This window comes from Pelophylax lessonae (assembly GCF_965119305.1).
Source record: "Pelophylax lessonae genome assembly, chromosome: 7".
NCBI lineage: Eukaryota > Metazoa > Chordata > Amphibia > Anura > Ranidae > Pelophylax > Pelophylax lessonae.
In genome coordinates this window covers 174,985,753-175,012,047 of record NC_138774.1, presented here as the reverse complement: position 1 = coordinate 175,012,047, position 26,295 = coordinate 174,985,753, and the positions used below count along the sequence as shown (strand labels likewise).

General features: G+C 46.9%; 1 protein-coding gene across 1 annotated transcript in view; it reads left to right on the top strand.

Moving 5' to 3' along the window:
* GARNL3 (GTPase activating Rap/RanGAP domain like 3) overlaps positions 1–26,295 on the top strand; it is a 264,692-nt gene that overhangs the window by 197,755 nt on the left and 40,642 nt on the right. The window contains exons 21-22 of the mRNA XM_082263321.1: positions 19,409–19,525; positions 19,738–19,889. Coding sequence (XP_082119447.1) covers positions 19,409–19,525; positions 19,738–19,889 — 269 coding nt within the window. The remainder of the gene's footprint in view (positions 1–19,408; positions 19,526–19,737; positions 19,890–26,295) is intronic.

Sequence of the window (26,295 nt, the reverse complement as noted above, 5' to 3'; positions counted from 1 at the left end):
TCTTCCTAGAGGTAGATTTTCTAGCCTTTATTAAAACCAAAGACTGTAAACCAGGATGGAAGATTGGCCCTTGGGAAGCAGATCTTCCCCGAGAGGAAGTCTCCAAGGAGCAGAGTCTTCCGGAGTCCAGACCCCCTGAGCACAATCTGTGCCGAGGACTCCTCCCCACCCGGACTGGCTGGCATCCTTGGTGACAACTGTCCAGTACAGGGGAAGAAAGGGTTTTCCCTGTCAATGCCGGAGAACAAGGCCACCTCTAGAGACTGTGGATTATTGTTCCATTTCACCAGAATCTCTTTTTGCAGAGATCTTGGGTAAAACTGTGCAAATGGAACCACCTCGAAGGTAGACACTGTCAGGCCCAGCATCCACATGCAAGCCCATAGGGATGACAGTCTGCTGGACAACAAAAGCTGAATTGCTTCCTGCAATTTCTGAAGTTTTCCCAGGGGAAGAAACATTCTGGCTGAGGCCGAGTCCAGAGTCAGACCCAGATAGTCCAGTTTTGCGGACAGAACCAGAGCAGACTTCTGAAGTTTCAGAAACCAACCAAACTCCCTCAGAGTTTGCAGAGTAATCTCTAAGTTATCCATCAGAGCAATTCGTGGACCCACTTGTACGGAACCAGGGAGGTCCACGGATCTGTAAACATGCAAAGGCATCCCCCTACCCCAGATACAGGTGAGGGCCCCCCTTCATGCAGAAGAAGCCTTGTCCAGTCGTGTCTGCAGCGGCCGAAACAGATTCAAGATCTGATGAGATAGATGTGGCAGGGGAGGGCGGGGGACCCTATATACTAAGCTCACCTGGAAAACATAACAATTAGGGGAGGGCTGCCGACTGCGATCCTGCAAATGGGACACCGACCAAGGGCCCACAAATGGACCACCTATTGGACCCCGGGAAAAAAAAAGAATGGGTTGCCCTCCGAGGCCCTTCATAGAGGCCCGCATAATAGAAAATACCCCCCTTAAAAGGGGGCCGCATGCCTTTACGTGGACACACAGGCAGGGTACCCTGATGGTCCCGCAGCGCTAAAAAAAATGGGGCAGGTGCCCTCCACAATAGTGGCGCCATGGCTGCCATCAAAAAGTAAACCGCCCCCACAGCACCACTCCTTCCAAGGGAGGCGTCAAGCTGGCCGCACAGTCTAGTAGGCCACAAGCAGTGGCCTAAATTTTTGTGGAGCCCCAGCCGCTAGGGCACTGATCCCAGCCAGGCAGATGCCCAAAGTAAGAGCAGGGGCTTCAGCTAACCTCACTGGGGCCGCCCCCCCCCCCCCACAAAGGAGGCGTCCGACTCAGCCACATGGCCTAGTAGGTTGCAAGCCGCGGCCTAATTTTTTGTGGACGCTCAACCACCCAGGTACAGCAGAGGGGAGGGTGGAAGCCTTCAGCCACCCTCACTGGGGCCGCCCCACATAGCTCCCAACCAGTAGGCCCCAAAGCTGTGGCCTAAGTTTTTGGTTGGATTCGGCCGAGTGAGGTGCAGACCCGCCAATGCCAAATAATCCATCCCCCCAGCCCAACAACTGCAGCAGGGAGCCCAGAGGACATCCCTGCCCTAGTCACCAAACCTCAGAGTGGCGGGGAACCATACTCAACCCACCGTTGCGTACCAGGAAAAACCCAGCCAGCAGCAACTCCAAAAAGCCCCCCTTAAGAGCATGTGGCAAAAGCCAGCTCATATCCTCACCCGGGGGGGGGGGGGGGGGGGGCAGAAGACCCACGCTGACCACAAAAATTTGAGAGGGGCTGGGGGGAAGGAGGGGTCCCACCATCCCAGGGAGGGGCCCATGTCCACCCCAAAACCCTCCAGGGGAAGAGGGGGGACAGCTACTTTCCATACCAGGAAACAGACAGACCACCGCTCCATCGGAATGGGGGGCTGTCGGCCAGGAGGAACGCAGCGACTCAGGCCGAGGCCAGGTCGTATGTGTTCTCGCGAGACGTTTAACTCACAGGCCAGCCCCCGTCCAGTAGGGCTATGTCATGGCCGACTTAGCGTGGAGTGTAGGCCTGCGCACGCTCGCTGGCCAGACTGGGGGGACACTCTGGATCTTGTAAAAAATATCCAGCCCATCGCCCAGTCCAGCAGTTGATTGTAGATTCTCACAGGAACAAAATAACAAAGATAAGAAAAAAATCAGTTTAAAAGGTAAAAAAAATGCCAGGACCAGAGATCCCAGCATAAAAAAACTGAGTGCCTATAGCTGAGAGTGGTTGTATACCCCCTGGGACTGCACTTTGGCGTAGTGTAGCTTTTTCTTCCTACTGTAGGGGGCAGTATAACCCAATGCTTAAGAAGAATCAGGAGCTTTATCCGTCAATGAACAAAAGAGAAAATCCTTTTTTTTTGGAGTCCATTGTGGACACAGGAAGTGTTTAACCTGCAAAGTTACACTGCTACCTACAAAAGAAATAGAGGCTGGCAAAAAATAAATAAATAAATGTTAGCACAGGATATGCCTCAGTTTTATGTACCCAGAACATAAACTCAGAGGGGTAGGAGCTATGGCTTTCAATGGACTTCAAGAAATAGATTGTATGGTGAGTGCAAAAAACGTGTTTTTCGGTCTCATTGATTATGAAGTCTCTAACCTTCAGGACATACTGAGGGGTGAGCAACACTGCAAACCGCTGCTAATTGGCCCAAGAAAACAACAGAGAATTGAGAACTGCCTCCAGCTCAGAGCTGTCTAAAGGGGTTATGTCTGAAGAAGCCATCTAGTAGAACTTAGAAAACAAAAGACCAGGTTGTAGCTTTGCAAATCGGAAAAAAAATTTATTGATGCTAAAAAACCAAGAAACACTCACAGTGCACCTTGACAAGAAAGGGTGGAATCCGATCCTGTAGATCAGCTTTTCTCAACCTTGTTACCCCAGAGCAGGTGGCAATTCACTTTTCCAAGGGGCCACATGAGAAACTGGAATTGTTGTGGAGGGCCTAACCTAATTTTGCTAAAAATGAATTTTGGATCTAATAAGGGCTGTTATTCCGTAAACATATAGAAAACAAACAACGTGTGCTAGGAATATTAGGTACAACTGATTGGTGGAGGGGTGGTAAAAACGGCTGGCTGAGACCGCCCACCAGAACTGTAAAATAAGAATGGCCCGAGGCTGTTCACATGTCGCGGCTGTGACATTTTTAACTTGGTGTGCAAAGTTTGACAAGTGGCACTGCTTGTCAAACTCGCCCATTTAATCCATTTGGGTTGCGCTGCAACTGCGTGCAATGCATGCAATTGCATTGTGGTGGTATGGCATTATGAAGTTAAACTAGGAGGTAAGGAGGTGATTTAACACCTCCTCACTGCCTGTCAAATGCGCTCTGAAAAAAACTGTGACTGCAAGGAGACAGCCTGAGATTGGTACAGCAGGGATTTCTGCTGATCCAAAGAAGAAGAGGAACAAATGCACAACTCTTGGAGTTTTCAGCATGCAGGTGCTAACACATGAGGAATATGGCCAGGTAGCAGAATGGCAGGAGAGCAAACAAACCTGTCTAGTTTGTTGTTGAACCTGGAGGCTATGAGGGCCATATTCAGCATTCCCCATCTGGGAACACTCTCCTGGGTCCTGGCTGAGGAAGTGTCGCGTACCTTGGTGGAAGCCAAAGTGGTGAGAGGGCTTCCCTTGCAGCTCTGATCCAAACACACCTGAATGTGGGAACAGGCATGCTAGGTTCAGGGTAGCAAGGGTGTCAGCACCTGGACGGCAGGTAATGGTCAGTAGAGATGATCTGTAGGGATGGTGGTTGATGCAAGGTAAGGCATCATGATCAGCAGGGGTAGACAGTCCATGCACAGAATGTGTGGAAATGCCAGTCAGGGCCCCTTAAGGCAGATCTGGTAATCAGGTTCCAAAGGAACAGGCAGAAAGATGAAGTCTGGAAGCTGGAGCCAAGATCATACATGGACAGGTGACTGGAGAAGACGCAGCCAGGAGCCAGGCCAGGGTCATATGCTGATGAGCAGAAGTAGGAGAAGTGCCTGGTTAAGCACAGGAGATCAAGCAGGTGTGAGGTCAAACAGAAAGCAGGGATCATGTTGAGGAGAGAGTCAGAGGGAAATCCAAGAACAACAACAACTTTTAAGATGTTTTTTTAATTTTTTTATTGTGACGCAAACAACAAATAGGAAAAAATAAAAGAAAAAGTCAATGTGCAAAACTATTGACCCCCCTAAAGTCAATACTTTGAAGAGCCACCTTTGCAGCAATCACAGTTCCAAGTTGCTTTGGATAAGTCTCTATGAGCTTGCCACATCTTACCACTGGGATTTTCTTGCCCATTCCTCCTTGCAAAACTGCTCCAGCTCCTTCAAGTTGGATGGTTTGCGCTTGTGAAAGCAATCTTTAAGTCTGGCCACAGATTTTCTTTTAAATTGAGGTCTGGGCTTTGACTAGGCCATTCCAACACATTTACATCTTTCCCCTTAAACCACTCAAGTGTTGCTTTAGCAGTGTGTTTGGGGTCATTGTCCTGCTGGAAGGTGAACCTCCATCCTAGCCTCAAATCACGCAGAGTGGTACAGGTTTTGCTCAAGAATATCCCTGTATTTAGCAGCATCCATCTTTCCCTCAACTCTGACCAGTTTCCCAGTCCCAGCTGCTGAAAAACATCCCCACAGCATGATGATGCCACCAGTGGTGTTCTTTGGGTGATGTGTTGGGTTTGCGCTAGACATAGCGTTTTCTTTGATGGTGGGAAAGTTCAATTTTATTCTCAACAGACCAGAGCACCTTCCTCCTTACATTTTGGGAGTCTCCCCCATGCCTTTTCACAAACTCAAAACGTGATATTTTGTCTTTTGCTGAAAGTAATGGCTTTCTTCTGGCCACTCTGCCATAAAGCCCACCTATATGGAGCGTACGGCTTATTGTCATCCTATGTACAGATACTCCAGTCTCTGCTGTGGAACTCTGCAGCTCCTTTCAGGGTTACCTTAGGCCTCTGTGCTGCCTCTCTGATTAATACCCTCCTTGCCGGGTCCGTGAGTTTTGGTGGGCAGCCATCTCCTGGCAGGTTTGCTGTTGTGCCATGTTCTTTCCATTTGGTTATGATAGATTTGATGGTGCTCCTGGGGATCATCAAAGATTTGGATATTTTTTTATGACCTAACACTGACTTGTACTTCTCCACAACATTGTCCCTTACTTCTTTAGAGAGTTCCTTGGTCTTCATGGCAGTGTTTGGTTAGTGGTGCCTCTTGCTTAGGTGTTGCAACCTCTGGGAGCCTTTCAAAAAAGGTGTGTATGTAATGACAGATCATGTGACACTTAGACTGCACACAGGTGAACATCTTTTCACTAATTGTGACTTCTGAAGGAAATTGGTTGCACCAGAGCTTTTTATGGGCTTCATAACAAAGGGGGTGAATACATACGTGCATGCCAATTTTCTTCTTTTTATTTCTAAAAAATAGTTTTATGTATATATTTTTCTAATTTCTCTTCACCAACTTAGACTATTGTGTTCTGATCCATCACATAAAATTCAGATTAACAAAACATTGAACTTAAGGCTGTAATGTAACAAAATAGGTAAAAAGTCAAAGGGGTGAATACTTTTGCAAGGCACTGTAGCTGCAAGATTTACAAGCAACCGTAAAACGTTTATAAATGCCCCCTCGCACTGAAAAGGGAGGGCACACCTCCATACAGAGAAAAGCTGGAGAGTGCAAAGGCTTCTGGGTGGACAGGTCACAAAGCCTAGAGGGTCTCATCGAAATCGTTACGGAGTGAATGTAAGGAAGGTTTCCTAACAATTCTAGAATGAGATGATTGTTACAGTCCGTACTATAAGCTTTTTCCCCTAAGGGAAATGGTGCTTTTGCTGCCTGTAGCATCCTAGATTATTCGTATCTCAAAATGATCGCTAGAGACAATGTCCCTCAATTATCATATCAAAAAAATGTTTCTTTTTGCTTAGCAGAGAGAGTAGTGAAGACCAAACAAAACAAGACAAAGGGTTAGGACAGAAAAACAAATCTCCCAACTGCCTACATGTATTATAGTACCAAAGGCAGTAAAGAGGCTTCAAACAATGGTACTGGTTAGTCCTGTACCCTTTTTAAATACTTACTGGTATTGCAGTTAAAGAATTCTGCTAATCTCTTGGAAATGGCAGGGTGAAGAACTGTGTTGAGAATGACACAGCCAACACCTGGGATGCTACTTCTGATTGGGAACAAACTCACACATTAGATCCAAAGCAGCATCGCAAATCAGCAAGAGGTGGCATCTCCACACTCACACTCTCTACCTCCCCTTGAGAGTTGCGTCATGTAGTGGAGCTAGGGAAGAAGAGTATGGATTAGAAAATGGTATCATTACTGTTGTAAAACCTCTAGCAGAAAATAAAGATGAGGGCTCCCCCATGTGGTCAACTTGCAGACTGTATGAAGTATTAGGCCTCATGCACACAGGGTGTTTACCTAGCACTCACAAACGCCTTTCCTCCAGAGAGCAGTATCTTGGCAAAAAAATGCTTGACACATGTAAACACATCTTGATGCTTTTTGCACATCAATCGCTGGGACGTTACTTAAATTCCTTGGCCAGAATAATAATTTATTCTGATCATTGAAATTAATCAGTTCTGAAGTGCTACATGCATTTAAACTCGCCAAGTGTTTTTTTTTGCCAAAACGCTGCTGCTCCTGGACATGCTGGCAGTAGGTTTTTTTCTGCCTCAAAATGTCCCTGCCGCTTAATGGCCCTAAACCCCTATGTGTGTGAAATGAAACAAACAAGATGTGCTTTAACTGCAGACTTTCAGCTTTAATTTGAGGGTATTTACATCCAAATCAGGTGAACGGTGTAGGAATTGCATCAGTTTGTATATGTGCCTCCCACTTTTTAAGGGACCAAAAGTAATGGGACAGATTAACGATCATAAATCAAACTTTCACTTTTTAATACTTGGTTGCAAATCCTTTGCAGTCAATTACAGCCTGAAGTCTGGAACGCAATGACATCACCAGACGCTGGGTTTCATCCCTGGTGATGCTCTGCCAGGCCTCTACTGCAATGTCTTCAGTTCCTGCTTGTTCTTGGGGCATTTTCCCTTCAGTTTTGTCTTCAGCAAGTGAAATGCATGCTCAATGGGATTCAGGTCAGGTGATTGACTTGGCCATTGCATAACATTCCACAGAAAATTTGGGCAGTTTTGGGACTTTAGATGAGACACACGCGAGCACTGCTCAGCGTCTCCATCCCTGTATATAACAAAACTGAAGAGAAAAAGGGGATTAAAGTAGGTGTGTGTGTGTGTGGAAACCAACCGGCCCTTAGTTTGCTATACTTACTCACCAGTCTGCTGACAAACCAAATAAACCTGTCTAACATAATAGGTTAAAAACAGGGGTTTAGTTAACACACATTTGCAAACGCATGTATAAGCTGCAGGCCACTCCACGGCACCTGTGTAGCCTGCAGTCCTAACACTTCCTAACACTACTCAACCTGAGTGTCTCCAACATGGAAGTACATGAATGCTGATGGATGGAAACAGGTGAGCTTGGAGATGGCCACTTCTTTCCCTTCAAAAACTCTTTGGCTGCTTTCGCAGTATGCTTCGGGTCATTGTCCATCTGCACTGTGAAGCGCCGTCCAATGAGTTCTGAAGCATTTGGCTGAATATAAGCAAATAATATTGTCCAAAACACTTCAGAATTCATCCTGCTGCTTTTGTCAGCAGTCACATTATCAATAAATACAAGAGAACCAGTTCCATTGGCAGCCATACATGCCCATGCCATGACACTACCACCACCATGCTTCACTGATGAGGTGGTATGCTTTGGATCATGAGTAGTTCCTTTCCTTCTCCATACTCTTCTTTTTCCATACTCTGGTACAAGTTGATCTTGGTCTCATCTGTCCATTGGATGTTGTTCCGGAACTGTGAAGGCTTTTTTAGATGTTGTTTGGCAAACTCTAATCTGGCCTTCCTGTTTTTGAGGCTCACCAATGGTTTACATCTTGTGGTGAACCCTCTGTATTCACTCTGGTGAAGTCTTCACTTGATTGTTGACTTTAAAAAAAACACATACACCTACCTCCTGGAGAGTGTTCTTGATCTGGCCAACTGTTATGAAGGGTGTGTTTTTCACCAGGGTCTTTTGGTGTTGCTGAGCTCACTGGTGCGTTCTATCTTTTTAAGGATGTTCCAAACAGTTGATTTGGCCACACCTAATGTTTTTGCTATCTCTCTGATGGGTTTGTTTTGTTTTTTCAGCCTAATGATGGCTTCCTTCACTGATAATGACAGCTCTTTGGATCTCATATTGAGAGTTGACAGCAACAGATTCCAAATGCAAATAACACACATGAAATGAACTCTTTACCTTATACCTTTTATCTGATCCTTGTAAATGGGATAATGAGGGAATAACACACACCTGGCCATGGAACGGCTGAGCAGCCAATTGTTCCATTATTTTTTGGTCCCTTAAAAAGTGAGAGGCACATATACAAACTGTTGTAATTCCTACACCTTTCACCTGATTTGGATGTAAATACCCTCAAATTAAAGCTGAAAGTCTGCAGTTAAAGCACATCTTGTTTGTTTCATTTCAAATCCATTGTGGTGGTGTATAGAGCCAAAAAGATTAGAATTGTGTCAATGTCCCAATATTTATGGACCTGAATGTAGGCCAACTTGGATGGGCATTTATCAGCAGAACGGAAAAATGCCTGACACCCCTAAAAACTGTGTTTTATCTCTGTGTGCATGAGGCCCTAAAGTGTTACTAAACCTAGCACTCTGCATTCACTATATCTGTTCTCCCATTTTACACAGAACATGGAAATGCAATATTTTTTGTAACTATAAACTGCTAAATACCTTTTCTCATCGGCAGTTAGAGCAGTCTTGTGACTTCTATCAGTATCCAGCAGAGCACTGGTAAAAGTTGTAGGAGGAGTTTTCATTCTGTCATGACTGTCCTATGAGACTACAGGAACCCTGACCCTCTGTCTGGACAGTGCTGTTTGACCTAATGCTGACCACGTGCACCCTCCCAAGAAAAAGAAAAAACTATCTAGAAATACACACCAAACTGAGCATGTGTAGCTTGCCCCCAAGGCTCTATTCCAGTGGTCTCCAAACTGTGGCCCTTTGCCTGCTTTTATCAGGCCCTTGGGACATTATTTGCCCCCACTGTCAGCAACAGTGGCAAATAGTTCCCAACACCAACAATGGGGCACTAGCCCGCCCACTGACACCATCTGCCATCGCAGAGAGAACGCCAGTCATTCAAAAATGGAGAAAACCTGCGCTTGTTGGCTGACTGGAGAGACCTCCAGGATTTTCAGTATGCAGCATGAATCTGCTAGCAGTTGTTGATAGAAAAACATTTTGAAATGAACAGAAAAACATCAGAGCTGAAGGAAACATATCCACTCTCCTGAGGACACTAGCAAAAAACGGAGACCTGCTCGTTGCCTAGAGTTATCCTGTGCATGTTCAATTCCGCTGTAGGCAAGAATAACTAAATGCCCTGTCAGGTTTTTATTGTTGTCTGTGCCTCCATTAAGGAAATTCACACTCTCTATTTCTTTTGCTTATTGTTATTATAAAAAATGAAAGTGAAAGAAAATCCCAAATTTTTGGTTGTCACCAGAAGAGGATAATAAGGGATATCTCCCAATGTAGACACTAGTTCTTGTAAACCCTTGTGACACTTTGGAGGGATTTCCTCTCATTTGCTGTGTTGGCTTTGAGACAAGAAGTGAAAGGGAATCTCCCAAATGAGACACACATGGTAAAAAAAAAAAACAACAACTGACAGGGGATATAACCCTCCCTGAGGGCTGGTTCACAGCAGATGTTTCTCTATCGTCCATTGACAGACGCAGCTCTTATGCTTCTTCACTACTGGGTTATGCGCCATCTACAGGAGTAGACTAGGTAGTGAAAAGTTTTCACTCGACACGCCTATAGGGGCTGTCCCTCACGACATAACCCCAGACACACTGTGCACTCATATCAGTTTCTTGCTGCCTAGTGTAGGAGTAGGACCTAGGTTTCCTGCTGGGACTTCAGTTTTTTTATTCTTTTAACTACTTGATGTCCACGCTATAGCCGAATGATGGCTACATTGCGGACCTGAATTGCCAGGAGGGCGTACAATGATGTCCTCTCGGCAATGAGCGGCCTGGGCGCTCCCTGCGGAGCGCGCCCGGCTTGCTCTGTGATCGGCGAGTCCATGAGACTCTCCTGATCACAGATCGGAGATCCAGGGTGATCCTGCCCCCTTACCACGTGATCAGCTGACAGCCAATGACAGCTGATCATGTAAACAGCAGCTGGCGATCAGCTGTTTTTTTCTCCTCACACTGTCAGTGTGAGGAAAAAAAAAACAATGATCACCGGCTGCTGTCAGAGGGACATCGGTCCGAAGAGGAGAGGTATAATTTGTGCCCCCAGTGCCACCTACTAGTGCCCACCAGTGTCACCCACCAGTGCCAACTACCAGTGCCACCTACTAGTGCCCACCAGCGCCACCTACCAGTGCCCACCAGTGCCATCTGCGGTGCCCACTAATGCCACCTACCAGTGTCACCAGTACCACCTATCAGTGCCCTATCATGTGTCCCCTACCAGTGCCTATCATTGCCCCTCAGTGCCACCTATTATTGCCAATCAGTGCCCATGAGTGCCGCCTATTAGTTCCCTTCAGCGCCACCTACCAGTGCCAATCATTGCCACCCATCATTGCCACCCATCAGTGCTGCCTTATCAGTGCCGCCTTATCAATGCATCAGTGGCCTGGGCAGGAGAGGGGTTTAAGTGCCCTGTAGGCAAGTGGTTAAGAATGTTTGTTTATTTTTCTGCACTGACTATCGCTAGCTAGTGTCAGGGGGATCCTCCTGGTGGCCTACAAGCGACAGCCAGCTGCGGTTTCGCACTGGATAATCTAAATCCTTACGGTCTCCCAGCCTGGTCAACGAGCGGGAGCAGGTTATGGTCCGCCCATGTCTCGCCACGACTGCGACTCGGTGGATAGGGACGTGCCTGTGAGCGGATGCCTGCCGGGACGCATCAACCTGGAATGCCCTGAGTCGCAGCATACCACTTTTGCCTGGCAGCACCCCCACTAAGGTTGGGAGGCGAACTGTTCAGAGCGGAACCCACGCGGTCCATGATATGGTGAGTGATACTGAGCCCCCCCGTGCCCCTGGCAGACCTCTGAGGGGGAGATGTGGGCCGACTCCTGGGGATAACAGGGCTGTGTTCTCTCTAAAAGAACCCCAGGCCTATCAGGACAGGCCCTGCCCTCCCTGCTCCCGCTTGGGGGCGCTATAGTCGGTGCCTGACGCCTAGGGGGGGGGGTTTATAATGTTAACTTGTCCTAGGGGTCCCTTTAGGTGGATCTCTGCGTTAGCCTCATGTCTGGGTTCTGAGCGCATGGCAGCATTTTCGGGCCGCCATTTTAAGTGTGGGCATCGGCTCCCTGTGTGAAGGTACAGTGGCCATTTTCCATGAGCTTCCTATGCTTTACTATTGGCACCATTTTTTTGTAGCCTGAGGCTACACAGGCAGTCTACAGCCTCTTGTGATGATATGTCACTTCCTGTCAGACGTTTTTCATGCTGGAGATTACACTACAGAGCTGCTAATTCTCAGAGGTGGTTTTGTTCCTTTGGGCATTCCTCGGGCACACTTTGCTCCTGCCAGCCTTTAAGGGGGACTCCGGATGCAGCTCGGTATAGCGGTGCGGACCGCAATCGCGATTTAAAGGGGAAGTGCACTCTTTTTTTCTAAGACTTGCAAAATGGAGTCCCAAGGGGAAAACTCCCCCTCAGACGTTATTAGTGCGCATGCCGGACCATCTGGATCGCAGTGTTTCATGTCTCTGTCTGCAGCTTTGAAAAATCTGGCGTCAAAGGTGGACTTTGTGATGAAACAAGTCGCTACCCAAAAACGGCCACTGCCTTCTCAGTCCTCTGATTTAGAGCCTGATTTGGTCGCCACGGACAATCCCATCCCTGAGGGATCCTTGTGTTCACAGTCAGCTAGTCAGGAGGATATGTCCTCCTCGGCTGCAGCGTGGGAACGTGCTATGGTGGAAGCACTGATTCGTTCAGTAAGGGAAACATTGCAAATGGATTATGACCCTACACAGTCAGGACATCGGGTAGTTTTTGGCTCCCGCAAAGCCCAGAAGTCGGGTCAGGTGTTCCCTTGTCCCCAAGACTTTCACGATATTGTGAATGAGCAATGGTGGCGCATTAAGCACGTGCTATTGGTGCCAAAGCCCTTTAAACGCCGTTATCCCTTTGCTGACTCAAATCGCTGAACAATGTCGCCTTAGGTGGATCACCCTGTTTCCATGTTGAACACATCTACTGTGGTACCTGTGGAAGACTCCCCGGTGTTTACGGACCCGGTGGACAGATGTGTGGAATCCCTTTCCCGCCACCTACATTTGCTGGCGGGCTCGATACTTAAACCTGTATTCCCGTCCATCCTGGTTTCTCAGAATAGGTTAAAGTGCTTAGGGGTAACTTGAACACTGAGACAGTTCCCCTGACTCTGATTGAGCTGACGGACCAGATGGCCCAGGCCCTGGTGTACCTGTGTGCTGTGGCTCTGGATGTGGCTCCTCTGGTTGCCAGAGTGTCAGCGGTGGGGATTGCCATACGCCGCATGGTGTGGCTGCAGAGCTGGTCAGCGGACCAGGCTTCTAAGAAGGCTTTAACTGATCTCACATTTTTGGGTAAACGCCTATTTGGGGACTCCTTGGATGAGTTAATTTAAGGGACTAATGGGGGGGTAAGAGTACTCTCCTACCCCAATCCTCAAAAGGCAAGGCACCTCGCAGTAAGAGGGGACCCTCTTTCACGGCTCACAGGCGTTTTTTTTTTCATGCCTCAGGGTGCAAGAAAAAGGTAAACCATTCAGAGCATCTGGAGGAAACAAGAAGGCTTGGTCAGGTAAGCCCAAGACTAGCCAGTCAGGTTCGGCAGACAAATCCTCTTCTACATGAAGGGGCGCCCTCACCCATTTCTGGGGTGGGGGGATATCTGTGTTACTTTCAGAAACCCTCGATGTCTGATCAGGACAAATGGGTTCACAAACTAATCCCTGCAGGGTACAAGATTGAATTTCGGTCTCGTCCAGCAGGCAGATTGTTTCCATCAAATCTCCATCTGTCTCCGGATCAATTGAAGGATCTCGGGGAGGCTGTGCAGGATCTCCTTGCACAGGGAGTGATTGTGCCAGTTCCTCAGCGGAAAAGGTTTCAAGGTTTTTATTCAAACCTGTTCACATTGCCCAGAAAGGAGGGCAAGGTGCGTCCAATTCTGGATCTTAAATCACTGCACCGCTTTGTGCGGGCACAGAAGTTTTGGATGGAATCCATTCGGTTGGTGGTAGCATCTTTAAATCAAGGGGACGTTCTGGCCTCCATCGATATAAAAGATGCATTTCTGCACATCCCTATCTACGGGGTCATCAGCGGTGTCTCCGTTTCGCAGTGGCAGAAGAGTACTTTCAATATGTGGCATTACCCTTTGGTCTAGCCTCCGCTCTCAGAGCCTTCACCAAGGTTTTGGCCCCTTAGCTTTGCTCCACAAAAAGGGGATTGCGATCCTCAGATATCTGGGCGATCTCCTGTTGAGAACAAGTTCTCATCCAACCCTTTGGGCAACCTGTCAATCACGGTTCAGACCCTTCAGGAGTTTGGGTGGACCATCAACTTCAAGAAGTCTACGCTGACCCCGTCAGTATGCTTGAATTACCTGGGTATGATCTTAAACTCCTCTCTGGCGAGGGTCTTTCTCCCCGGGGGAAAACTTCAGACTTTGCAGTGCGAGAACAGGTTGCTGATGTACACCAATCTCTCCTCCCTGCGGACTTGTGTGAGGTCTCTGGGGCTGATGATGTCGACCTTCAAGAAGGCCCCGTTTGCTCAATTTCACACAAGACCTCTGCAAAAAGAGATCCTTGTTAAGTGGAACAAGGATTCGCAGTCCTTAGACAGAATAATATGTCTAAGCCGTTTCACGAGGTCAGTGCTCTCATGGTGGCTTCTGTCGCCCGCTGTGAGCCAGGGCAGGTCTTTTCTGCCACTGTTGTGGACAATGGTCACCACGGATGCCAGCCTGTTGGGCTGGGGTGGAGTGCTGGACAATCTCTGTGCCCAGGAAAGCTGGTCAACGGAGGAATCCTCTTAACGATAAATGTCCTGGAGCTCAGGGCGATCAAGCTCTGCCTGCTCCATTGAGCGACTCGGCTGCAACAATCCGACAATACCACGGCTGTGGCTTACATCAATCCTCAAGGGGGCACCAAGAGTGTGCGGGCGGCCAGGGAGGTGGCCCAGATTCTGACTTGGGCCGAGGAACCTGTTCTGGCTCTTTTAGTTCACGTTTCCGGTGTGGAGAATTGGCAGGCGGATTACCTGAGTCGTCAGGTTTTGGATTAGGGGGAATGGTCCCTGCATCCTGAAGTTTTTCATCTCCTGTGTGTCCAATGGGGCACTCCGGAGGTGGATCTATTTGCGTCTCGTCTGAACAAAAAGGTACAGAGGTTTGTGGCCAGGGCTCGAGACCCTCTGGCCGACGCGTGTTAAGTAAGCATCATCCCACTGCTGCCCCTGCTTGCAAAGTACCACGCGGAAATCTGACCTTCAACCTATTCCAGCTGCCTGTCTCTACAGTAACTTTAGACACTCCTGGGTTGATTGAGTACTGCCACTTGGCAGCAACATGTCCTAGCAATAAGGAGGACGGTCCAGCCGTATCAGTTGACCCCAGCTTTTACTATACAACCTACTCTGGGACTGCTTGCAGCATGCCTAATGATGGTGCTGAAGTTTGCTGCCTAGTATCCTGTTGCCCTATGCTCCTAGAGTACTGTGTGTTGTCAGTTCTGTTTAGCTCCTTCATGCTTCCTCAAGCTGTACCATTCCCTGCTGTGTTTCTGGGGGTGTGGGCAGGTGGGAACAATGCATCATACGTGGTGGACGACTGGCATTTTGGAGTACTTGATTTGATAATTGATACTGATTTATTTGGTTACCTTGATTAACATTGCCAAGGAGGCTCTTCTTATGGATAATGATCAATGAAAAGTTGGTCAGTATTCTGAAAGATGCTGCCTTGGGACCCCTGGATCTGTTACCTTGAACCTTCAACAATATGATGGGTGTAACAACGGCAAGGATAGCCTGACTTTTCCCCTTTACTGTCTTCTTTTCTCTTTTTCTTCCTTTATTTTTCTTCTTTCAATTTGTCAGGCGATGACATGGTAACCCCTTCTTTATCACAGATTGTGATTTTGAGTGGCTGTTATGAAAAAAGGGGGGCCCTAGCTGTAGTATTGGTATGTCCCACTAGCGGACAAGGTAAATAATGGGTACGTATTGTTGGTTTTAATTGAACTTTTTTGTGCTTCCCCTTATGATGGTTATGTTACATACCATCTGTATCTTCCTGGTCTGTTGGTTTTGACTTTATTTTCCACCTGCGTTGCGGGATTCCTATGCAACTTTGCTGTTTTAAGATTGCCCGACTTTATTGTTTTGAATATAAAACTTTAATAAACACATTGAGACAAAGTCCTGTTTAGCTTCATTAGGTGTGACTGGTTCCAATATTCTTTTGACTGAGGTTTTTACTACAGTCATGTAAGACTTATGGCCCTAATTACCCAGGTATTTGCTGACTGCAGGGTCACGCATGCAGTATTGCCTCAGCATTTTCGCTTGTCACTGAAGACTCACTTAGTGAGTAGGCTGGTGGGGCTGGGCAACAGGAGCTACCCCATTAACTTAGAGAATTGGTCTTGGTGGCTCCAGAGCCATCGGTTGCAAAGATATCTGATTCCGGATTGCTCCAATCTAATCTCTGACCTATAACCTTTTTGCTTGGAAATCGCAGTCTATAACTATCATTCCCAAATGAAAAGAGATCGTTTTGGCTCTTAACCATGCAGTGTGCACAAGTAGCATACCTAGCACATCTGCCACCCAGGGCAGACACCCCACTACCCAAAAAAAAACTGGTTTGAAGAAATAAAGTGGTACACATAGCGCACCATGATGAATTGCGGTTTGTGGTCAAGATGTATTAACAGTGTGAGCAGCTTAATGGGGCATCAACAAACAACAACTGTAACAAAATGAAGTGCAATAATCTGCACTAAATACATACAAAACAAATGTGACTGCTGCTAGCACAGGCGTATAGACAAAACCACAATAATACATAGGTGAAAGGTGCTGCGCTAGTCAAAAAAAATCAACCCATATAGTTGAAAACAAATCACATTCAGTGACACAATGGAAGCTGCAGCGGTAATTATAAAATCCAAAAACAAAACAAACGGAATGGCTGTAGAGCATGGTGACATCATGTCTGGTACCATCAAATGCGTTTCGTCATACGTTTGACCTCAGGGGCCCCCCGAGAGTGACAGCCTAACCAGAAGAAAGTGGGGACTTGCAGCATCCATGCAAGGTTGTTTGAAATATATATCCCTGAGGTCTATTTGGCTCTTCCATTGATTTGGAGGCCAACTTGTTCTGGTAAGCAGCCATTCTCTCATTGGTGTTGATCCACCGAATATTCTTTTTTTCTTGCATTTCTTCATGGACTTTCTTCTTTTTATCTTTCATTTCTGATATTCACTTTTGGGACATTTACAATTTTATCTTTTATTTTTCAATATCATAGTTAAATAACACCTAAGCCTACTCCCCAATGATTAGCAAACACATGTGCCACAGACATGCACAAAGCTCAGCACACTCATTTTTTTAAAATGAAACTGTTCCTTTACATATATTTTTTTTACAAGCAGCAGTAGTGCAGTGGTCATGAGTATGAAATGTAAAACACAGTGAGGTGAATTTATCAAAACTGGAGCAGACAGAATCTGAAGCAGTTGTGCATGGTAACAAATCATCTTCTATCTTCAGCTCAAAGCTATCTGTGCAACTAAATGGAGTTGTGGTTGGGGGGTGGTAAAAGCGCAGCTCAATTGTGGGGTTTTACATCCCCTCCAACCACTAGCCCTTAGGTTTGAGAGTGCAGGGGTCAGGAGTGTGTAATGCACAGGCTACTTTATAGAGTACAACCAAAATTCCCCCTCTCTTTCCAGTACAAATCAGCCTCCTAGCCCATACCCCCCACAGTACAGCTCTCCTCTAATATCCCCAATGTTTTTTTTTTTTTTTATGTCTACAGGTACTGTGGTGGAGGGATCTGGGGGTCTAAAAGACCCCAAACCCCTCCTCTGCACTTAAAAGCATTCAAAACGCCAAGTTTGGCTGTTTTGAATGCTGTAAGTTTTTTGAATTTGGTGCCCCAGTCCCCGGAAGTGATGTCATGTCATGACATCACTACCGTGTACTCGGCGGCACCAAATTCAATGAAATGGAGACCCGGCCAGACGGGGGCAGTGCAGATGGAGACCCAGTCAGACAGCGGCAGTGAAGGTAGGATGCCCGGGTCTCCCGGTGGGATAGGAGACCCGGGCGAGCCGTGGAAGGCGGCGGGAGGGGGTGGGGGACGTCACCTACCACTCCTTGGAATGACAGCCGAGCGGCTTCTCAGACGCATCGGTTGTCATTACAAGACAGCCGACCGTCGGCTATGGACACTGATAACGGGGTGATGCTTCTAGCTGCAGGGTACTTTCCCGAAATATCGACAATATCGGTAAATCAAAAGGCGGATTCCGATATATCGGGAAAAGTTCATATCGGCCCTCGATAAATTGGCTTTGCCGATAATCCGTCGATCATTAATATATATATATATATATATATATATATATATATATATATATATATATATATATCAGCAAACTGGGAGATGGGACAGGAAGTAGAATTAGCAGTTTCCCCCCACACAAACATCACAGGAGAAACTCCCCCAGCACAAACTTCTCTCAGCACATACTGACACCCCCTCTCCTCCACAACACATCCCTCAGTACAAACAGGGTCCCATAAGGGTGTACCAACCTTTCATTCCACTTCGTTTTAGGCAGACCATCATCCACGCTTATGGTCTCATAGTTAAGGTTCCAGTCTGTCAAGGGGAACTCTACTGGATCTGTGATTGCTTCTTGGGCTTTTCAGCATCAAGCAACTGTTTCCCAAAAATTTGCTAGGCTGCTACTTTGTCTCCGGGGCACAGGTTTTTAAAATTTTACCAGGTGGTCTTTGCAACCCCATCTCATGTTAGCTTCAGTCAAAATTTCCTTGTTAAGGCACACCCTGGTAAGTGACATGGAGTCTAAAGCCTCATACACACTACTAGTTTTTTTTTTCAACCCTCTGGCAGCTCAGATCAGAGCCATTGGATGAGAGCGCTGATTGGGACCTTTTTTAGTCATAACCCTTTGACAGCAGCCGGCTTTTGTTGGACCAGTTGCCATGCACACAGGCTGAATGTGGGCTAGTTTCTATTGATGCCGATGTGTATTAGGCTTAAGTGACAGATGGTCTTTAGCAGAGTTTCTGACGGTGGAGGTTGGCCTGGAAACCCAAATGATTTTCTTTGCTGCAAGCGGTCTCCAGGTCATGGCCGTCAGAATTGCCCCACCAAAGGGCTAGCTGGAACAGATTGGGGATGCTGTGGAGACTGTACACTAAACACTTAGTAGAAAAGAAGTCAGGTCAAGGCAGAGGTTGTGGTCAGGGAGCAGGCAAGAGAGTAGTCAAGTTATTCAACCGGTAGCAACACAAGGTTTAGCTGGCAATAAGACACAACACAAGCCATTCAAAAAAATTTCAGAGAATAAGTCCAGTGTTTTTTTTAGGGAACCCTGAATTCCTGGCAGAGATTCTGCAAGTACCATTTAAAGTCCTGACAGGTAGTGTGAGAGTTGGAGTTCTGTAAGTCCTAGCAGTAGGTCTGCAAGTACTATATCAGCCATTCAGGCAGCTCTTTGCGCCCCAAGTACTCTGCTGTTTTCTTGGGTCTTTGAGCGATTTGTTTGCTGTGTTGCCTGCTCCTCAATAAGGCTTTCAGACACCACTAAGGTGAAAGACTTCTTGTGTCCTTCATAGTGTTCCTCAATGGGTGAGAAATAAAATAGATTTTTTCTTGGAGTTCATCACCCCTCAGTGTTTATGATTCTGCTCTCTGTACTGCATCCCTACAAAACTGAGGCATGCTTGTAGTAAGAGGCGCTATCCTGGGCTGGCCTACAAATTTTTGTTTGCCTATATACAATCCCCCTATATAGATAGTTGTATAATCCAAAGATGAAAGACTTCCTGTGTCCCTCAATTGACTCCAAGAAATTGATTTTAAGGTGAGTACAGAAATGCTAATATTGTTAGAGGTTTGGTGTTCTTATGTGATGGTTTGAAACTTGGATACATATCTGCTTCTTACAAATTTTCAATTATTTCTGCTCTGTCTTCTTCTCCTACTAGGAAAGGATGCACGTCTCTATGTGTTCCGTCTTAGCGCCATTAGAAAAGGACTGGAAGACAAACAAATCCCCAGAAACAAGTATGAATGCCGGGAAAACAAACTAGAGAAAACAAAAGGTAAATCAACCGCGGTCTGTGTTCTCTCCTCTACAGTCTTCACATTCTCCAGATGGAAAGATTTGTATGTGTACGATCTGAAATTTCTCACATTTTTAACTGCAGGAGCATGACAGTATAGGCAGATGCTGGTTGTAACTTATCCAGTGATGACATAAATGACATACTTTACTTACCATTGCCATATCTAATACAAGTCTATTCTTGCACAGGATGCCATTTGTATGCCATCAACACACATCACAGCCAGGAGCTCAGAATTGTAGCGGCCATTAGGAACAAACTGCTGCTCATCACCCGGAAACACAATCCGTTTGGGAGTAGTGGAGGATATTCACCAGTGGAGGAATTCCAGTACATTCGGGTAAGAAGATGACAAATAATAAATGTCATTTACCAGTGTATTTGGCATAATAGACTGGGGTAGATATTTAACTATAGCCACCCCCTGCTCTTTAACGTGGAACTTCACTCTCCCAATCAACATTGATTAAAGTGATTGTAAAGTCTAGTTTTTTACCTATAAATATAACAAACTTACCTGCTTTGTGCAGTTGTTTTGCACAGAGTGGCCCAGATCCTCCTCTTCTCGGGTCTTTCTTCTGTGATCCTGGCCCCTCCCTCCTGTTGAGTGCCTCCACAGCAAGCAGCTTGCTATGGGGGCACCCGAGCCGAGTCACAGCTCCCTGTGTCAATTTAGACACAGAGCCCAGACCCTACCCTGCCCCACCCCCTCTCTCTCCTGATATTCTAGCTGACTTTGATTGACAGCAGCTGCAGCCAATGGTGCTGCTGCTGTGTCTCAGCAAATCAGGAGAGAGAATCTCTGACGGCTGAGACACTTGTGGACATCACTGGACAGAGAGGGACCTCAGGTAAGTATTAGGGAGGCTGAGGGGGGCTGCTGCACACAGAAGGCTTTTTATCTTAATGCATAGAATGCATTAAGATAAAAAAACCTTCTGACTTTACAACCCTTTTATTTTTAATCCTCATCCTGCTAGCATTAGTAAATAGATAGGAAAGTACAGTATATCATATTTACTTGTTTTAAGCTTTTTTTTACATTTATTCTCTTACTTCCTGGTTTCTTGCTTAGGCAGATAATGTAATACATCTCAGGAGTCTTTAGGGGGTCAACAACTAGGTTACTTTTTAAGTAAACCAAAGTCTTCAGGAATCAGGAAGGAGAGGAGAAGGAGGGGTTTTCTGATCTAACCACACTCTCCTGTATGCATTCTTGAGCTAAGGGCAGATGGATTCTAGGAAGTAAATGCTACATGAATCATCTACCCTTACTCAAGATGGCCATGGCCAGAAATGCTAGGGGGTTCTTTTTCAAAGTGATTTCTAAGCAGAATAGATCATAAAGACATGGATGGATGGGGGAGTTTGCGTTAAATAATATTATTTCAATAGTGTTTTTGGTGCCTAGATGCAGTAAAGATCTACTTTCAAATTATTTATCAGGCCAGTGTTTATCAGTGCTGATGTCATGATATCTGTCTATCAGAGCTGGGGTCACGGTGTTATTCAATTCTTATTTGTGCTCATGTCATGGTGATCCTCTGTTCTCCACAGTGCTAGTGCCTGTCTGTAAGGCTCCAATCACACTTATACATTTTGCTTTTGAGTGTTTCTGCAGTGCTTTTTGCAGGGTTTTAAGTGCGATTTTGCCACAAATTGCATTTTTTTGTAATGCTTTTTTTTATTTGCCAAATTTGTTGTTGGGCATATTAAAAAATGCAAAATGCAAATCGTGGCACAATCATAGAAAAAACACACTACATGCTTTTCTTCAGCCTTCCAATTGAAGTCTATTGAACCAAAAAAGCGAAATAGCAGTTTTGCATTTAAAAAAGTCCCTGACCCTTTCCAAAAATGCAGAGGCAGAAAAAATGCATTGATGTTTAAATGTTCCATAGGAACCCATGGCAAAAATAATATCCTGCGTTTCTGCAAAAAGCATGAAAAAAACGCATTGGCCTGAATGGACCCTTAGAGCTGGTGTCATGTTGTCTGTCTGTTCTCTGTGCTGGCATAATCGCATGTATCTTTTCTCCTCAGTACTAATGTCATGACATCTGTTTTCCTTAGTGATAGTGTCATGGATTGTGTCTGTCTTTTTCAGTGCTAATGTGTCATGCATCTGTCTCTTCTGCTCAGTGCTGGTGTCAGGGCCAGTGCCAGTTCTCCTCAATGCTGGTGTCAGGGCCAGTGTCAGTTCTCCTCAGTGCTGGTGTCAGGGCCAGTGTCAATTCTCCTCAGTGCTGGTGTCAGGGCCAGTATCAGTTCTCCTGAATGCTGGTGTCAGGGCCAGTGTCAGTTCTCCTCAGTGTTGGTGTCAGGTCCAGTGTCAGTTCTCCTCAGTGCTGGTGTCAGGACCAGTGTCAGTGCGCCTCAGTGCTGGTGTCAGGGCCAGGCCCGTGCCAGTTCTCCTCAGTGCTGGAGTCAGGGCCAGTGTCAGTTCTCCTCAGTGCTGGTGTTAGGGCCAGGCCAGTATCAGTTCTCCTCAGTGCTGGTGTCAACACATCTGTCTCTTCTTCTCAGTGCTGTTGTCATGGCCTCTGTCTCATAATCTCAGTGCTTGTACCATGGCAACTAACTGTTCTAATAAGTATTAAAGAGGAAGTAAACTCTCCCCCATATGTTATGCCCATTTTAAACATCACTACAAACAGTTAAAATCGCTGTATGCAAATGTCATCTCACTTGCTCCATTTTCTTGTAATCTGTACTGGTGCATTTGCTGTCATCACCAGCACATGCGCATCTTTAATCCAATTCACGGCACGCTCTTAGTGCCGTCAGTCTGTAAAGGTGTATGCCGCGTCTGTCATATCCACTCTGTGTTGCACAGCACTAGTATACCAGGATACTACAGTCTCCTGATACACCAAGGGCCGGACTGGCCTACCGGGAGAGAGGGAAATATTTTCTGGTAGGCCGCCTGCCCTGGGGCTGCTTTGAGCTGTGGCTGTGAGGCTGCGGGGGTCGGCTACCCATTGACCGCTGACAGGTAACGGGTAGCTTGTGAATATAAGGCACTTTTCCACTGCAAGTACCGGCTCGGCTCCACTTGGCACTGCTTGGCCCAGCTCGGCTCAGTTTGCTTTTCCACTGTGTGGTACGAGTCGGCACCTTTCAGCACTGTATAGGCTCTACTCGGCTCGGTTTGCTTTTCCACTGTTGTAGTACTTAGTACTAAGTGGGTGGGATTACAATGATTCTCTGACCAATCAGTGGCTAGTAGTGACAAACAATCAATGCTGCATGCAAAGGATTGTGGGATATGGTATCGGTACGGCCCGCTTGGAACCCCAACCGAGGTGGTACTGTTTAAGTGAGCCGTACCGACGCCGTACCATGTTGTGGAAAAGTGCCGCTGTACCAAACCGTACCGAACCGTTCTAACCGGTACCATGCAGTGGAAAAGCGCCAAACCGAGCCAAACCGATCCGTACCATGCAGTGGAAAAGTGTTGCATACCGACCCGTTCTTCCACTGGGAGCTCCAGAGCGAGCAGGCGCACACTGACCCTGACAGCAGAGGCAGCCCCCACCCCTTGCATACGTGCGGCTGCGGGGAGGGGAAAGCCTCTGGAACATGCCCAAGCTGTTTTTCCTCCACGCTCATCTCCTCCGGCCCCCTCCCCCATCCAAGGGGCTTGTGGGTGATGCCAGGTGGGAAGGTGACACAGGATTGTCGCCAGGGATCAAAGCCAGGACATGTGGGTTTGCCACTGCACCTTCCCTGCCCCATTCGGCATTAAAAAACATCTGTGCTCTTCTAACATCTCAGCCCTCCTGACTCCCAGCACCATGCCCTCCTGAAACCCCAGCGCCATGCCCTCCTGACACTCCAGCCATCCTGACCCCCAAATACCCTGCCCTCCTGACCCCCCTGCACTGTGCCCTTCTGATCCTCTAGTACTGTACCCCCCTGACCCCTCTATACCTTGCCCTCCTGACCCCAGCCCTACATACTGATGACCTCCGTACACTGCCCTATATGCTACCTCTGTATGCTGCCCTACATACTACAGACCCCTGTATGCTGCCCTACATACTACTGACCCCTGTATGCTGCCCTACATACTACTGACCCATGTACGCTGCCCTACATACTACTGACCTTTGTACACTGCCCAACATACTACTGACCTCTGTACACTGCTCTACATATCACTGACCTCTGTACACTGCCCAACATACTACTGACTTTTGTACATTGCCCTACATACTACTGACCTCTGTACACTGCCCTACATACTACTGACCTCTGTACACTGCCCAACATACTACTGACCATTGTACAGTGCCCAACATACTACTGACCATTGTACACTGCCCAACATACTACTGACCTTTCTACACTGCCCTACATACTACTGACCTCTGTACTAGGGATAGACCAATATGGTTTTTTCAGGGCCGATACCGATATTTTGGTCACAACGTATCGTTTGGGCCAATATTTTGTACATTTAAAGTTTTAAAAAATAAAGACAATTTTTGACACTGTGCCCATGCTGCTGCCCAGACACAGGATACAGGGACAACCATTTTTGAGGTATGGTCATTTACTGGAGGGGGATACAGACGGTATATTGGGAATCTGAGTGACGAGCGTTATGCGCTCCATATCTCTGTCACAAGTTAGCCTGTTTTGTATACTCTTACCTCCTTGCTGGCAGAACTATACCCACTACCTTGGATGGCTTTATTGCCCTTAGCATCCAAATCGATGTCCGCTTCCAAGAGCGAGATCTGGAAAGGACTGCACCACGTCAGCCCCCGGTGGGTCGCTTCACTCCTGTTGTCCAGAACATTCTTGAACAACCCATCTCTCCCGCTGTGTTGGCTTCCGAAGAACCCATGCAATTAGACCAGACATGCCTTACTCCACAAGAGAGGTCACGTCGCATGAGATTCAGCCTGTGTCTTTACTGTGGAGCTCGTGGTCATATAATCAAATCCAGCCCTGTCTATCCGGGAAAACTCTCGGGTCTAGGTCGCTTTGAGGGAGGCGATCTAGACCAGAATCTGAACTCCGCCACTTACCCTCGATTTGTCATACCAGTCTCTATTTATTGGGCCATGAACTCTTATCAAGTTTCTGAATATGCGGACTCTGGAGCAGCCGGGAATTTCATTGAGCAGTCCTTGGCCACTGAATTGGGCATTCCTCTAGCTCGCCTGGCTATGCCTCTATCTGTATCGGCATTGGATGGCTCGACCTTGGCCTTCGAACCCCTATGGTTTAGAACAACCTCCATCACCATGCATGTCTGTGTCCTTCATCCTGAGGAAGTCTCCTTGCTGATACTTCCCAAGTCTTCTAGTCCCATTATTTTTGGACTTCCATGGTTGAAGAAACACTCACCCTATCTGGATTGGAACTCTGGCCAAGTGTTATCTTGGGGTCGCAATGCCATCAGACTTGTCTCCCTAAGGTATCTCCACCTCTCCGTGTACCTGTGGCTGAGGTCACTACCTCTCCAATGCTCCCTCGTCATTATCTGGCCTTCCAAGATGTTTTTTGCAAAAAAGCTGCTGACAGTTTGCCTCCTCATCGATCCTACGACTGTGCGATTGACATCCAACCCGAGACTTCACCACCCCGAGGTTCCATCTTTCATCCCTGAGACTCAAGTCATGTCTAAGTACATCCAAGAAAATCTGCAGAAAGGATTTATACGTAAATCCAATTCTCCCGCTGGGGCTGTTTTCTTTGTGGAGAAAAAGGATGGCCCTGCATTGAGTATAGAGGTCATAATGCCATCACCATTAAGAATCGGTACCCGTTACCCTTGAATTCTGAACTTTTTGACAGATTACGAGATGCTTAAATTTTCACCAAGTTAGATCTCCGTGGAGCATACAATTTGATTAGGATACGAGAGGGAGATGAATGGAAAACCGATTTTAACAACAGAGACGGGCACTATGAATATCTCGTAATGCCCTTTGGCTTGTGTAATGCCCCAGCTGTCTTCCAGAACTTTGTTAATGACATTTTTTTCTGATCTCCTATATGTGTGTGTCATTGTGTATCTGGATGACATGCTCATCTTCTCTCCAGATTCGAACACTCATCGCCAGCATGTTTGTACGGTGCTTCTACGTCTTCGGGACCACCGCTTGTATGCAAAGTTGGAGAAGTGCCTCTTCGAGCAAACCCAAGTTCCTTTCCTAGGCTACATAGTCACGGATAAAGGGCTGGTTATGGATCCTGCCAAACTTCTGGCCATCTCCAACTGGCCTCAGTATTCTGGTCTAAAGGCTACGCAATGGTTCTTGGGATTCACCAATTCCTATCGCCAGTTCATCCCTGATTACTCCTCTCTGGTGGCGCCCATGTCATGGTCTTACCTTCTTGCTGTTCTCCTTCGTTTGACATGTGCTGGCGGCCATCTTGGTTTCTGGGTTTCTTGTAGCCTCCCACCCTGCGGCTCCTCCTTCCCACTGGGAGGAGCTGGATGCCTAGCTCATATATATATGGAGGTCTGTGGCTTCAGTTCCCTGCTTGGTCCTCCTGTGTTCACATGCTACTAAGACTGCTGCTACTTCTGGTTCCTGTTCCTGGCTTCGTCTGACTACCCTGTTGGTTCCTGATCCTGGCTTCGTCTGACTACCCTGTTGGTTCCTGATCCTGGCTTCGTCTGACTACCCTGCTGGTTCCTGACCCCTGGCTTCGCAAAGACTCTGCATCGGTTTCGCCATCCGTTTGGACTTTTGCTTTATAGCTTGTTTTTCAATAAAGCTGTC